The sequence below is a fragment of the Notamacropus eugenii genome, chromosome 7 (genome assembly GCF_028372415.1).
Source record: "Notamacropus eugenii isolate mMacEug1 chromosome 7, mMacEug1.pri_v2, whole genome shotgun sequence".
Taxonomy (NCBI): domain Eukaryota; kingdom Metazoa; phylum Chordata; class Mammalia; order Diprotodontia; family Macropodidae; genus Notamacropus; species Notamacropus eugenii.
In genome coordinates this window covers 142,760,246-142,774,799 of record NC_092878.1, presented here as the reverse complement: position 1 = coordinate 142,774,799, position 14,554 = coordinate 142,760,246, and the positions used below count along the sequence as shown (strand labels likewise).

Sequence of the window (14,554 nt, the reverse complement as noted above, 5' to 3'; positions counted from 1 at the left end):
ATGCCCTTCGATCCCTTAATGTAGAGGCTGCTAGATCTTGTGTTATCCTGATTGTATTTCCACAATACTTGAATTGTTTCTTTCTAGCTGCCTGCAGTATTTTCTCCTTGACCTGGGAACTCTGGAATTTGGCCACAATGTTCCTAGGAGTTTCTCTTTTTGGATCTCTTTCAGGCGGTGTTCTGTGGATTCCTTGAATATTTATTTTGCCCTCTGGTTCTAGAATCTCAGGGCAGTTTTCCTTGATAATTTCATGAAAGATGATGTCTAGGCTCTTCTTTTGATCATGGCTTTCAGGTAGACCCATAATTTTTAAATTGTCTCTCCTGGATCTATTTTCCAGGTCTGTTGTTTTTCCAATGAGATATTTCACATTATCTTCCATTTTTCCATTCTTCTCTCTTTGTTCTGTGATTTCTTGGTTTTGCGTAAAGTCATTAGCCTCCATCTGTGCCATTCTAATTTTGAAAGAACTATTTTCTTCAGTGAGCTTTTGAATCTCCTTTTCCATCTGGCTAATTCTGCTTTTGAAAGCATTCTTCTCCTCATTGGCTTTTTGAACCTCTTTTGCCAATTGAGTTAGGCTAGTTTTCAAGGTGTTAATTTCTTCAACATTTTTTTGGGTCTCCCTTAGCAGGGAGCTGATCTGCTGTTCATGCTTTGACTTCATGTCTCTCATTTCTCTTCCCAGCTTTTCCTCCACCTCTCTAACTTGATTTTCAAAATTCTTTTTGAGCTCTTCCATGGCCTGAGCCCATTGGGTGGGCTGGGACACAGAAGCCTTGATTTCTGTGTCTTTGCCTGATGGTAAGCATTGTTCTTCCTCATCAGAAAGGAAGGGAGGAAATGTCTGTTCTCCAAGAAAGTAACCTTCTATTGTCTTATTTCTTTTCCCTTTTCTGGGCATTTTCCCAGCCAGTGACTTGACCTCTGAATATTCTCCTCACACCCACCTCGCCTCCTGATCCTCCCAGCCAGCGTTTGGGGTCTGAGATTCAAATGCTGCTTCCAGCCTTAGGGCTTTTGGTGGGGGCAGGGCTGCTATTCAGTATGAGATTAAGTTCAGGTGGTCAGGTCGGGGCAGGGCCTCCTCTCAGGCTCAGTTCCCTCAGGGGGTTTATGCACAGACCTTCCACAATGGATCCAGGCTCCCGCCCACTTGGGGAGCCCTGGTCTGCAGCCGCCTCTCAGCTTCTACCTCCCCGGGGGGCCCGAATCATGGGGGCACCCCACTCCCCTCTCGACCCGCCACAGAGACTCTCTCACCGACCCCTGTCACCTGTGGGTGGAGGTACTTGTGCGGCCACTGGTGATCCCGTCCCTGAAGCCTGATCGGATCTGTTTCTCTCTGTGCCGCGGCCACAGCAGGTCTGGGCTGGGCTGGGCTCCGCGTCTGCAGTGCGACGGACCTTTTGCGAGAGGTTTGCAGGTCCCTCTGTGGGTGCAGGGATCCGTGTGGCCGCTGGAGATCCCGTCCCTGAAGCCCGCTCAGATCTTTTCCTCTCGGTGCCGTGGCCGCGGCAGGGCTGCACTCAGCTCCCAGTCCCGGCGCCCAGTCCGCAGCGCGAAGGACCTTTTGCGAGAGGTTTGCAGGTCTCTCTGGAACAGAAATCTCCCTCGCTCCAATGTTCCGTGGCCTCTGGGTGCGGAATTCGCCGTGAGTTACTTCCCTGTAGCCATTCTATGGGTTGTGGGTTCAGAGCTATGTGTATGTGCGTCTTTCTACTCCGCCATCTTGGCTCCGCCCCTAGACTGTAAACTTATTAAGGATAGAGGCTGTCTTTCTTTTTCTTATTTGTATCCCTAGTGCTTAGCACAATGCCTGATCTATAGTAAGTGACATTTATTGTTTATTCACTATTATAGAGTTCTATTGATTTTTTCTTTTTTGAATATTTTTGGTTATGTAGGATGACTCAGAAATATTGTTTGTTATAAAGGATGGTGCTTGGGGAAGGGAAAGGGCAGGATACTGGAAGAAATTTTCATCATTTAAAAAAAGTTTCTCCAGTTTTTTAGATCAGTTTTTATTTCTTAGAAATATGTTTTTACTTAAATTCATATACTTTATGGTTCTTGGTTCATCTTGGTAGATATTCTCCCAAATATTTTGCAGTTTCTATCATTATTTTAAATGGAATTTTTCTTTGTATTTCTTTCTGCTGTTTTGTTACTAAGATACAGCAACATCAATGATGTATTTGGATTTATTTCATATCCTGCAACTTTGAATTTATTGTTTCTTTTAAATTTTATTGACTTCTAGGGTTTTCTAGGGACATCAGATCAACTCCAAAAAGGATAATTTTGTTTTCTCTTTGCCTGTGCTTATATCCTACAATGTCTTTTTCTTGTTTTATTGCCGCAGGTAGCATTCCTTGCATTGTTTTAAACAGTATTGGTGGTAATGGGATTCTTGTTTTTACCTGATCTCAGTAAATACAGTGTCAATCAAAAAAATTCTTAGAATACATCCAGGAAAAAAAACCTATGCAACAAACTCTGAGTCACAGACATAAATTCCTATAAGAAAGGACAAATTCTGTAAGCATCAAACAGAAAGGCCATAAAATAGAAGGTAAAAGAAATTCAGACAGCACAGGACTATTCTGTGCCCTCCCAGAAACTGCAGTTTAGAATGAACTGTGTTCTGAAGAGCATACATGCGCATGTACACACACACACACACACACACACACATACATGCATGCATGCACACATATGCACACACACGCACACACATGAATGGAGAAAAACTAGAGACTATTATTATCTATGTTTGCCCCTAAATTCAGATAGATATTTTTTACTCTATTAACAGAAACTCTGTTATTATATTTTCTACATTTTAAAATAGAAGCAGATGTTGGATTTTATCAAAAGCCTTTTCAGTATCTATTGATATAATCATATGGTTTTTATTATTTATGTCATTACCATGATTTGTTATATTTATAATCTCCTATTGAATCAATCCTTTGTTACTAGTATAAACCCAACCCAGTAATATGCTATTTCAGGGTCACTTACTAACATTTTATTTAAAATTTTACATCAGTATTTATTAGGGATACTAGTAGTTTTCTTTTTCTTCTTTGTCTCTCTTTGATTATCAAAGACCGTATCTGTATTGTTAGAAAGAGATTGGAAAGGTGCCTCTTTTTTTTTTTTTTTTTTTTTTTTTTGCGAATAGTTTATTCATTGAAATTGTTCTTTGAGTGCTCCATATAATTCACTTGCAAATACCTCTAGTCCTGGACTTTGCCCCCTCCCTCTTCCTTTAGGAATTTATATGTGACTTATTCATTTTATTTTTCTGATACTGGTTTATTTAAGTATCCTATTTCTTAGGATTTTTTTTTTATATTTTTGTTAAATATTCATCCATTTTCTATAAATTAGCAGGCTTATCCCCCATAGAATTGGGCAAAAAATAGTTTCTAGTAATTTGAGTTCTTTTTCATTTTTATCTTAATAATTTGCTTTGCTTTTAAAAACTCATCAGCTAGCTTTTTATTTGTCTCCTGCCCTCCTCCTTCCAAAAAAAAAAATCTTCCTGTTTTATTTATCCATTTAATGGTCACTTTGCTTTCAATTTTTATTAAACTCTTTAATTTTTAGGATTTCTGTTTAATTAGGAGTTTTTTGTTAATTTTTTTCATTATGAACCCAATTCATTGATTTGTTTTCTCTCTCTTATGGATGAAAATGTTTGGAGATGAAAATTTTCCCTTAACTATGCTAACTCATTGTTGTCATGTTCTTTGAATAAACTTTGTAGCTTCCATAATTTGTTCTTTGAACCACAGTTTGTTTAGAATTATGTAATTTAGTCTCTTAAGGGCCCTTTATTCAATGTGACTTGTATTGTTATTGGTAAATAATGTCTTTAGCACTTCTACTAATCTATTTTTTGGGGACATGTCTTTATATATCAATACATGGTCAGTTTTTAAAGGTGCTTTGTACAGTTCCTTTCTATTTCCATTCAGAAATAGCCTGAAATTTATCATCTGTATATTTTTTTTCAAATTCTGTTTAGGTCCCTAACTTCTTTCTTGGTTAGATTTATCTGGATCTGAAAGAGATACATTAAAGTCTTCCACAAGCATAGTTTTACTATCTAGTTCTCTTTTTAACTTGATTATCAGTTTCTTCAAATATTTATGTACAATGCTACCTATACATTAAGCACTGATATTGATTTGTTATATATGACATTTTTAAGCTTATGCTTATTTATTATATCCATATTTACTGCAGTCTTGTCTGAAGTGATTGCAACCCTTCTTTTAGTTCAGCTCAAACATAATTGACTTTCTTCTAGTTGTTTATTTTAGCTATATATTTGTTCATTTATGACTGGCAGTGTGGATGTCAGTATTTGGGGGGGCGGTGAATTTGAAGCTATTTTAAAATTTAATTAGTCTATATGATAGTGTTTTTCTGGATTTGTCTTAATGATCTTATTAAAAACACTCTCCTTTCTTTTCAATGCAGCAGACAATATGAAAAATCGTTTGAAGGCAACCTGATTAGTCAAGAGATCATGCTCAAACGTCAGGAAGAAGAATTGCTGCAGCTCCAGACAAGGATGGCTCTTAGACAGTCCCGATTAAGCCTTTTTCCAGGAGACACCATCAAAGCTTCCATGCTTGATGTCACCAGAGATCCCCTGAGAGAAATGGCATTAGAAACAGCAATGACCCAAAGAAAACTAAGGGTAAATTGCTTCCCAGTGTGTAACTGCTTATTCTTAAACCTGATGACCAGGTAAAATAGGTCCTTTTTAGAGCTACGAGGAACTGCAAGCTATTATTTGGCCAAGTGAAAATTCCATTTTAGTTCCAAAAAAGGAGAACTCTGCTCCTACTGATTACTGCTGAAATGTAGGTTCTGAATTAGATTCTTATAAAGTATCAAAATATTTATATTCTAAGTGCCTCTGAGTGCTTTTTACTTCTACCATCAGAAACCTCTTGGTACTTTTAGTCTTTTAAGGGTAAAGGTGCGGCATCTTAGTGCTGCCATAACTGTTCACTGACCCACCCAGTCATACGTACTTCTAAAGTGCAAGCTGTCATTGGCAACAGGCTGTGGTCTACCCCACCATTCATCCTTCCATTTCTCTGTTTGTTAATTGTTCTTTTTACCTCTTGTCCTGGTAATTGTGTTCTTAATCTCCATGTGTAGAATATAGAGCCATTTATAGGATTCTGGAATTTTAATATCTTGAAAACCCATCCCCAAGTACCCTTGAAATTGTCTCAACTCTATTAAAGCTATTGTATTTAATGTATGTATTTAATCCAGTTGAGATGTAATGGAGATTTCAATATTGTCACTGATGAAAATAGATCCAGTAAGCAGACTGGAAATTTTGTGCTCTTATTTTTATTTGTGTTCTCTTGAGATTCTATAGATTTCTCACTAGGGTATATAAGGTAGGAAAAGAACGGAATGAGTGTTTATTAAGTACCTACTCTATGCCAAGTGCTTTACAATTATCATTCCATTTTATCCTCACAACAGTCCTCTGAGATAAGTGCTAATATGAACCTCATTTTACAGTTTAGGAAACTGAGGCAGGCAGCAGTTAAGTGACTTGCCCAGAGTTACACAGCTAGTAAGTGTTTCATACTAGGGTTGAACTCAGATCTTCTTAATTCCAGGTCCAGCACTTTGGAATTTTTTTTTTGATTGATTCTTGATGTCTCAGAGTCTTTAGCTTCTACTTGCTCAATTCTAACTTTTAAGAAGTTGTTTTACTCAGTTAATTTTGTACTTCCTTTTCCATTTGGCCAATTGTACTTTTTAAGAAGTTGTTTTCTAAAACTGGATTTGTGTATCTCCTTTTCCATTTGACCAATTCTTCTTTTTTAAGCAGTCATTTCCTTTTCTCAAGCTGTTGACTCTTTTTTCAAAATTCTCTTACATAGCCCTCATTTCTTTTTCCCAGTTTTTCTCCTATCTCTCTTTACATGAATTTTAAGCTCCTTTTGAACTCTTCCATCCGTTCTTTCTGGGCTTGAGACCATTTCCCATTTTTCTTTGGGGTTTCGTCCATCGGTGTTTTGACCTTGTCCTCTTCTGGATTTGTCTTGGTTGTGTGTTATCAATACCTTTCTATGATCAGATTCTTTTTTTGTTGCTTTTTTGCTCATCTTTTTTGGCCATTTTTCTTTTAAATTTGACCTCTGCTTCCAGGGTGGAAGAGGCATTGCCCCAGGCTTCTTGGACTAGGGGATGTAGGGCCTGGCTGTTTACCTGGTGCTGAGCTGATGTTGCTGTGAGACCCACAGAGGAGTCTTGTATTTTGGCACTTTGCTGAGAGGGTGATGTAGGAGGTTGTTGGTTTTGCTGGAGGCTGTAGCAGTCTGGCAGCTTACCTGACTCCGAGCTTGGGTCCCGGTGCTGATGTCTGCTGTGTGCTGGGAGTACGGTATTTCTGTGTTTCTCCAAGGCTACACTGAAGCATGTGTTGGTCTGGCCCAGAGGCTGGAGACTGCCTGTTGCTTAGGCACCCATAGGTTTGGCATCTACCTGTTTGCCTAGGGCTAGACTGAACAAGAGATGGTTCTGGGAGCTGGAGTCTGCCTGTTTCCCAGCTATCCTGAGACACACTAGGAGTCCTAGCATTGGCATTTTCCTGCTCCACTGCATTGGGGTTCAGGATCTCCAGCTGGCTTACTATAGTGGGCATGCTGTTAGCTTGCTGGAATGTTTCCTGTGCTGGACTGCATTCCCCTTTTATCTGAGTGAGACAAACCTTTCTTACTGATCCTTCAAGTTTCTTGAGCAGAATGATTATTCCACCTTGTCTTTTTGCTGGTCCCTGCTGTTCCAGGATTTGTTTTGGTGCATAATTTTATGGTTGTTTAAAGGTGAATATGGGAAAGGTATGGCAATTTACTGCTCACTCCACCATCTTGCAGGTTGGCATTTTTTTTAACAAACTTTTTTCTAACCAATTGACCTGAATGCACAAAAAAGAACGTCTTCTGAAGTTGGCTACTTTTAACAAGTTTTGTGTCCTTTCCTTTAAGCTGGAGTCAGTTCAGTTTTAATGATGTTTTGTTTCATTAAATCCAGAAACTACAAACTCTTCATGGAGAAAATATTTATAATGTATAAGCAAAAGGTTTTCATGCAGTCTATGAGCCTTTGGTGTTTTCCATTTCTTGATCCCAAACCATATTTTCCAATAGTTTTCACCGTCTTACCCTAAGTTCTTTTTGCACTTATGCTACTTTGTCTCAAAATATGTTTACTTAGCTTGGAAGACCTTTTGAATTGCTCAGAAATTCTTCAGTACTTAATCTGTAGTGGAGGGTACACAAGCTGCAATTATTTTCATGGTGGTTTATTTGCTTACATTTCTTATGACCACACTAAGGCAAAATAACAGCGTGACTATCACATGAAGCTAGTTTTGCCAAATCCTTTATTTGCCTTTCCATGGAAAGTCTGTGAGCAGTCCATATTTAACTGAACCTATTTGCTTATGTCTATATGCAACTCAGTTCTTTCACTAGTACATCAGCTCATGTATTTGTTTTCTTTTTTCAATTTTTTAATTAGCAAAAATCCATTTTCTTCCTTTTTAACCCATCTCCCATGAAGAATAAGGAAAAGCCAAAACATTATAGCAAATATGCATAATCAAGTAAAATTTATTCCTGCGTTGACTATCTCCAGAAAACATCTGTATTTGATTATGTATCCAGTGTCCATCACCTCTCTGTCAGGAGATGGGTAGCTTATAGATAAAGAACTAAAACCCAGTGAAGGAAAATGACATTCTTAGAGTCACATAGGTCCTCCAGAATTGGTGATTGTGTTGATCAGATTTGTTAAGTCTTTCTAAGTTATTTGCCTTTACAGTGATATTATTGCATAAACTCTTCTGGCTCTGCTCATTTTCCTCTGCATCAGTTTATAGAAGTCTTCTCAGGTTCCTCTGAAACTGTCCCTTTGATCATTAAGACACAATAGAACTCTATTCACATACTATAATTTGTTCTGATATTCTCCAAATGGTGGACACCCTTTTCATTTTTGCTTCTTTGCCATCAGTTCATTGCTTTTTGAACACAGATCGTAGATTACTGTACCAAGACTAGAATTAATTTTTATAGACTATGTACTATATGATCCTTAATATACTTTGGCCTTTTCCCGTTGTATTGCTGCAGGAATGGAGGGCCACTTTGAGTTCGTGGATCACCATGGTCAAGAAAAATTGTTTATCTCACCACCAGCCCTCTTTTGCCAATCCTTTCCAAATTGAGCCAATTAGACAATTAACACACAAAGTCTATCCATCTTGGTGTAGGAGCTGCTTGCACTTCACTGCTATAACCAAAGTCGACCTTGTGCAAAGGAAGTTTTTCTTTTTTCATAGGTATATTAAAGTTTTTTCAATTGTAACTGACTTTAGGTATAATCATTTTAAGGTTGGTAAACCACATTTTTTAATGGGCAGCTAGGTGAAGCAGTGGGTAAAAGTGCTAGCACCTACTTTGCAGGGTTGTTGTGAAGATATGAGATGGTATTTGTAAAACACTTGGCATAGTGCCTCGCACATTGTAGGAGATATAAATACTTAATTCCCTTCTCCTCCAAAGGTATGTAGTAAACAGTGTTCAACAAAATCCAGTGTGTTTTTCACTGCTATACTCTATCTATTTATCTAAAACATCTTTTTTAGTCCTTTCTAAGAGCACCTTTCATAAGACATTTAACTATCTTACTACCCCCTCCCCACCATGTTAACCAAAGTCAAGGATGATATAGTCGAGCTAAATGGAATACAGAACTGTGGTTATTACAGAACTGTAATTTAAAAAAAAAATTTTATTAATAGGAATCATTGATTTGTGGCATATTCATCTTCCTTGAAAAGCTTAAATCATTTTAAGGACAGTGGTCAAGATATTGTAATCTTTGAACCATTTCTGTAATCTCAGAAGCAGTCCATGGGAGACATTCACCTTTCTCTTTTTGGCTTCTACAACTAAACATATCCAGAATGGTTAATAATAAGTTTTGGCCTTTCTGTCTGTCTTTTCCTTCCCTGGCCCCTGGTTGTCTGGGAAACTGACAGGTTAAATGCTCATCATCTGGACAGAGACTCAGACAAGTAAGAGGAGTGCAAGTCTTCTAGATTCCAAGTCCCACCATGTCTGACTCTAGGAATACCATACTGCCTCTTGAGGGATATAGCTTAACAATCTTATTAAAAGCCTATCAGCTTCCGAGTCTGTTTAAAGACAAACACATTCTTTGACTAGATAATTTATCATGTTGATCTATTCACAAACCACAATTGTTTTTAAATATGGCTTGCATAGAGCTTGTTACATTTTTCAGGGTACGTAATACATTTTTTCCTTCCAAGTATATATCATTTTAGACATAACAGTCTAGATTTAGATAGATATGATATATGAATGACTTTTCTGCAAAGTAAATCAGCTTCGGATACACCCCATCTGAAAGTGTAAAAAGAAGAAACCATTTATTTCTATATATTTTTAATGAGCAGATCAAGCCAAAGAATTTTTAGGAAGAATGAAACTAAGTACTTTTGTTCTACTTCTGCATTTTGGATGAAATAACATTGAGAAAAAATTGAATGTTATGAAAATATTTTGTATATAAAATTTCTCCTAATAGCCAGCCTTTTCATAAATAATAACTAAGATTTTTTTCTTCACTTTTTCATTTTGGAACAGATTTGTTTGTTCTTAACCTTACCCTGTTTTCTTTGACCTCTGTTCCATTTTATTTATTCATTGGGAAGCCATACTCATTTGTTCTTTCTGTTTTTCAAAGGGCATGACATTAGTTTATTAACACACTTAAAGCATAAAGCATGAACTTTTTTTTAATTCAAGTGATGTCTTGTGTCACATTCCACATTTGTCTGGTTGAATGTTAATTCCCAGATCATACCATTGAATGGGCTGTATAGTAAATAGCACAGAAGAAAGAAAAATGATAAAATCCTAATAATCCTTAATTCTCTGGGGAATGTTAATCCATATTAACCCTGCTTTCAATCTACAGCTGGACCATCTTTGCTCCTCCTTGTATTCATTTCATATCCAGACCTATTTCTTTTCTCATCCTGGCTCCCAGCTAGAATCAATCTTTCCTTGAACCAAGCCCTACTTGACCTATACCACTCTATTGGCTGTGGATATTAAAGGAATAAGTAGGTTTAAGAATTTATGTAATAACACACTGTAAAGGCAAACAACTTAGAAAGGCTTAAGATTTTAGCAGCAGTCCCCCTTTCGCTCTTTCTAGTCTCTTTCCTCTTGCCCCATTCCCACCATGTTTGCTACAATCCAGCCCTCTCTGTGAAGCCTTTCTTTCTTCAGGACAAAGAGAACAATGCTAATACTTTCTTTTTCCTCCTTAAAGTCGTATTATAAAGACTTATCTTGGCATTAAAGTGACCCTGATTTGTCACAAGCTATTGTGCCAGTAGGCCATGGTCCAATGTGAGATTGTACATCTGTTATCCAAAGTCTAACCAAGCCAGAGATGGAGAAACATGGCCCCAAGTTGGCTGTAGGAGCAAACATGGCAACTCTCAAAGTTTTGAATCACAGCTATCCTAAAAGTGTTGAAGTAGATGTTCATTATTGAAAATAGATATTTCTTCCTCCCCCTACAAAGAATGTTGAATACATGTTTGTTAAACAACAAAAAAAAAAACCAAAAAACCAACCCAGGTAATACAGTTAAATATGTTACCCTTGCTATTAGGACAAAAATGCTTATTATTCTCTAGTAAGATTTAGTTTGATCCTTTCACAAAAGAACAGTACTTTAAACAGAAAAAAACCAAACCTTTAATCACAGAATTGTAAGGGATTTCCAAGGCTATCTAGTCTAATCTATGCTTGAATATGATCTCCTCTATAATAGTCTCAATAAATGGTTCTTCTTGAAGATCCCTAGATGTATAAACCATTACACATAATCGCCCATTACCTTTTTTGATAAATCTAAATGTGAAGAATTGCCTACTGACATCAAAGTTAGATTTTCTTCTGTATTTGTAGTTAGTCTTCACTGGTTAATAAAATTAAGATCAGATTATTTTATGATTATAACATACTTTAAATGTTTCCAAAAAAGCTGAACTTGCTAGCTAGAGAACAATAGGGATTTTGTCAATCATCTTTTGAAAATAATATAAAGTAGAACATTATTTCATGAAGGAATATGAATTTCAAAATTCTTCAAATAAATGATGTTAAGGAAGATATTTTTACTTATACCAAGCAAGTGTCCTAGTCCATTCCCCAGAGAAAATATAATGCTATTTAAATAGATTGAACACATGTACATTTGTGTATCATCTACTTCATAGGATTATTGTGTGGAGAAAATGAGATTATGTCTCTAAAGTACTTCACAGACTTTAAATCATTGTCAGTTTAATTTTTCTTCTTTTAAAATTTAAAACTTTTTGTTTTTATGTCACCCTCAGTTCAAAATATATGGAAAGAATTCCTTCCCAAAGCACCATCCTTTGAACAAAGAAGAATAAGAAGAAAATGAAACTGATTCAGGAAAACTAACCAAACTATCAACCAAATCTCACTGTCTGTGTAGCTGTCAAGACCAAGATCCCCTACCCCCATTTTTTCTAAAAAGGAGAAAAATGTATTTTCTCATCTACTGTTTGGAACTAGGCTTTGTTGCAGTAATACTCACATAGTATTCTGTTTAATAGGATTTTTTATTTTTATTTACATTGTTGTAGCCTTTGTATACGTTGTTTTCCAGTCTTTTATAATGTACCTTACTGAAATTCACCTTAAAGTGAAGTTTTCATCTCTTAACTGTGAAAGTTCCTAAATTTATTTTTAGTGTATCCCTTAATAAAATACTAGATTAGACAGAAATCTTTCCTCTTCTAAAGAATAAAACTGGGAGGGAGTGGAAGGAGGGAGAAATTTGGAGCTGAAAATAAAATTTAAAATAAAAAAAAAGAATGCAGCTTCATTTGTAAATATATTCCAGAGGAATTAGATTCTTTTAACACTCAACATATTAAAAGACTGACATTTCTTTTATGTCTCTTCAAGAGTTTTCCATTTTTGCCAAACAACAGAAATTTGCCAGAGCTTTCCTGGGGTTATATTGTGAGCAAAATCCAGGAATTAGTTATGATCTATAACTTAAATTTTTTTTGTTTAGTTTGCAACTTAAAAATTAGCATGTAGAATGCAAGGAAAGGCTTACGGATCATCTACATCACCTATAGACCGTAATAACCTTTATTAAATCCAAATTTGATATTAAAAGGGTTTTTTAAGAAAATTTCATTACTTGTGCCAGGAACCATTATCAGAAATGTGACAGTGTACGTCCTGGAAGAAAATGAGCTCCACATGACAAGCGATATGCTTGAGGATGAATTATGGATGTTATTTCCTTTCCTTTTGCAAGAGTCTCATTTCTAGCTATATTGCTCACTGCTGAATAGATACTTGTTGACATGACTTGATTTATGATTTACAGAACTTCTTTGGACCTGAGTTTGTAAAGATGACAGTTGAACCATTCGTATCTTTGGATCTGCCAAGATCTATCCTTGTAAGTAATAAAAAAAAAAAATACAATTTGCATTATTTCAAGAAAATAACTTCAAAAGCCAATGTGACTTTATAGGCAAAGTTCTACTATTGTTTTCCTTTAACAATACTATATTCTTTCAATTGCAGACCAAGAAAGGGAAGAATGATGATACCCGGAGAAAAATAAACATCCAGCTTCTGAGTGGACAGAGAATGGAGCTGACCTGTGATATCAAAACCCTCTGCAAAGATGTATTTGACATGGTTGTAGCCCATATTGGCTTGGTGGAACATCACTTGTTTGCCTTAGCTAGCCTTAAAGGTACAAAGATGTTTTACAAGTTTTGTGGACAGGGAAGAAAATAACATTTTCACATTATCCACGTTGTGATGCCTTGACAATTTGGGGTGCCCATAATTATTGCTACTGTGCCTGACCCTTATTCTGGTAGAAATTAGTTAAATAAGGACAGCTTTGCTTAAAATGAGTTTTCATTGGCATTTTCCAAGGAAAAACTTTTGGCTATAAAAAACAGTAAGTCCTATTGAACCCAAACGGCCATATCCAAAGTTACAAATGATCTCTTATTTATCGAATCCCATATCCTTTTCTCACTCTCTATCCTTCTTCATCTTTCTGTAGCCTTGGTGACTGTCGATCACACTTTCCTCCTCGATACTTCCTTTTCTCTTGGTTTTTGAGGCACTGCTCTCTCCTGGCCCTGCTGCCTAGCCTATCTGACTGGTCTGTTTTAGTTTCCTTTGATGAATCTTAATCTAGGTCATACCCATTAATCCTGTCTTTCTCTCTTGGAGCTCCTCTTCTCCCTCTATACTACTTTTATTAGTGATCTCATCAGCTCCCATGGATTTAATTATCATCTCTGTGCTGATGATTCTCAGATCTACTTAATCTATAACCTATCTACTAACCCCATCTCCAACTGCCTATTAGACATCCTAAAATGGATGTCCTCTAGACATTTTAAACTCAGCATGTCAAACCTGAACTTAGTATTTTCCCCCCACACTTCCCTCCCCTCCAGACTTCACTATTATCATTTAGGAAATCACCACCTCCCAGTTGCCCAACCTCTCAAAGTAATATTATCCTCAAGCTCCTCACTGTCATCTTCACCCTCATATCGAATCTGTGGCCAGGACCTGTTGATTGCACATTTATTCGCAACACTTTCCTAATGCTTCCTTCTCTCCTCAACTCTCAACTGTCATAGGCTCTCTTCACTTCATGCCTGGACAATTATGGTAGCCTGTTGGTTGGTCTGCCTGCCACAAGTCTCTCCCTACTCCAGTCCATCCTCCATTCAACTGCCAAAGTGATTTTCATAAAGTGCATGTCTGACGATATCACACCCCTACTCAATAAACTGTTGCTTCAACTTCAACGTCAGTTGTTTTCCAGTCAAGTCCAGCTCTTCATGACCCCATTTGGGGTTTTCTTGGCAAAGAGACTGCAGTGGTTTACCATTTCCTTCTCTAGCTCATTTTACTGATAAGAAAACTGAGGCAGACCTGGTTAATTAAGTCACTCACTTAGCTAGTAATATCAGAGGCCAGATTTGAACTCAAAAAAAAAAAAATGAGTCATCTTGACTCTATCTACTGGCACTCTATCTACTTCACCACTAACTGCCCAATAAATTCCAGTGGCTCCTTCTACCTCCAGCATCAAATACAAAATCCTCTGCTTGACATTCAGAGCCCTTCATAAATTAACTTCTCCCCACTGACCTTTCCAGCCTTCTTACAGCTTCCAATCTTCTACTTACTTTTTGATCCAGTGACACTGGCCTTGCTTTTCCTCAAACAAGACACTCCATCTCTTGGCTCTTGGCGTTTTCTCCTATCGTCCACATTCCTCCAACACTCTTCTTCCTCATCTCCACCTCCTGTCTTACCTGGCTTTCTTCAAGACCCAGCTAAAATCCTCC

The 14,554-nt window shown here is 37.0% G+C and overlaps 1 protein-coding gene across 10 annotated transcripts in view; it reads left to right on the top strand.

Annotated features, from left to right (window-relative positions):
• PTPN13 (protein tyrosine phosphatase non-receptor type 13) overlaps nt 1–14,554 on the top strand; it is a 212,510-nt gene that overhangs the window by 104,980 nt on the left and 92,976 nt on the right. For all 10 annotated transcript variants that reach the window (XM_072622571.1, XM_072622572.1, XM_072622570.1 and 7 more), the window contains 3 exons: nt 4,501–4,723; nt 12,547–12,621; nt 12,750–12,924. In XM_072622571.1, coding sequence (XP_072478672.1) covers nt 4,501–4,723; nt 12,547–12,621; nt 12,750–12,924 — 473 coding nt within the window. The remainder of the gene's footprint in view (nt 1–4,500; nt 4,724–12,546; nt 12,622–12,749; nt 12,925–14,554) is intronic.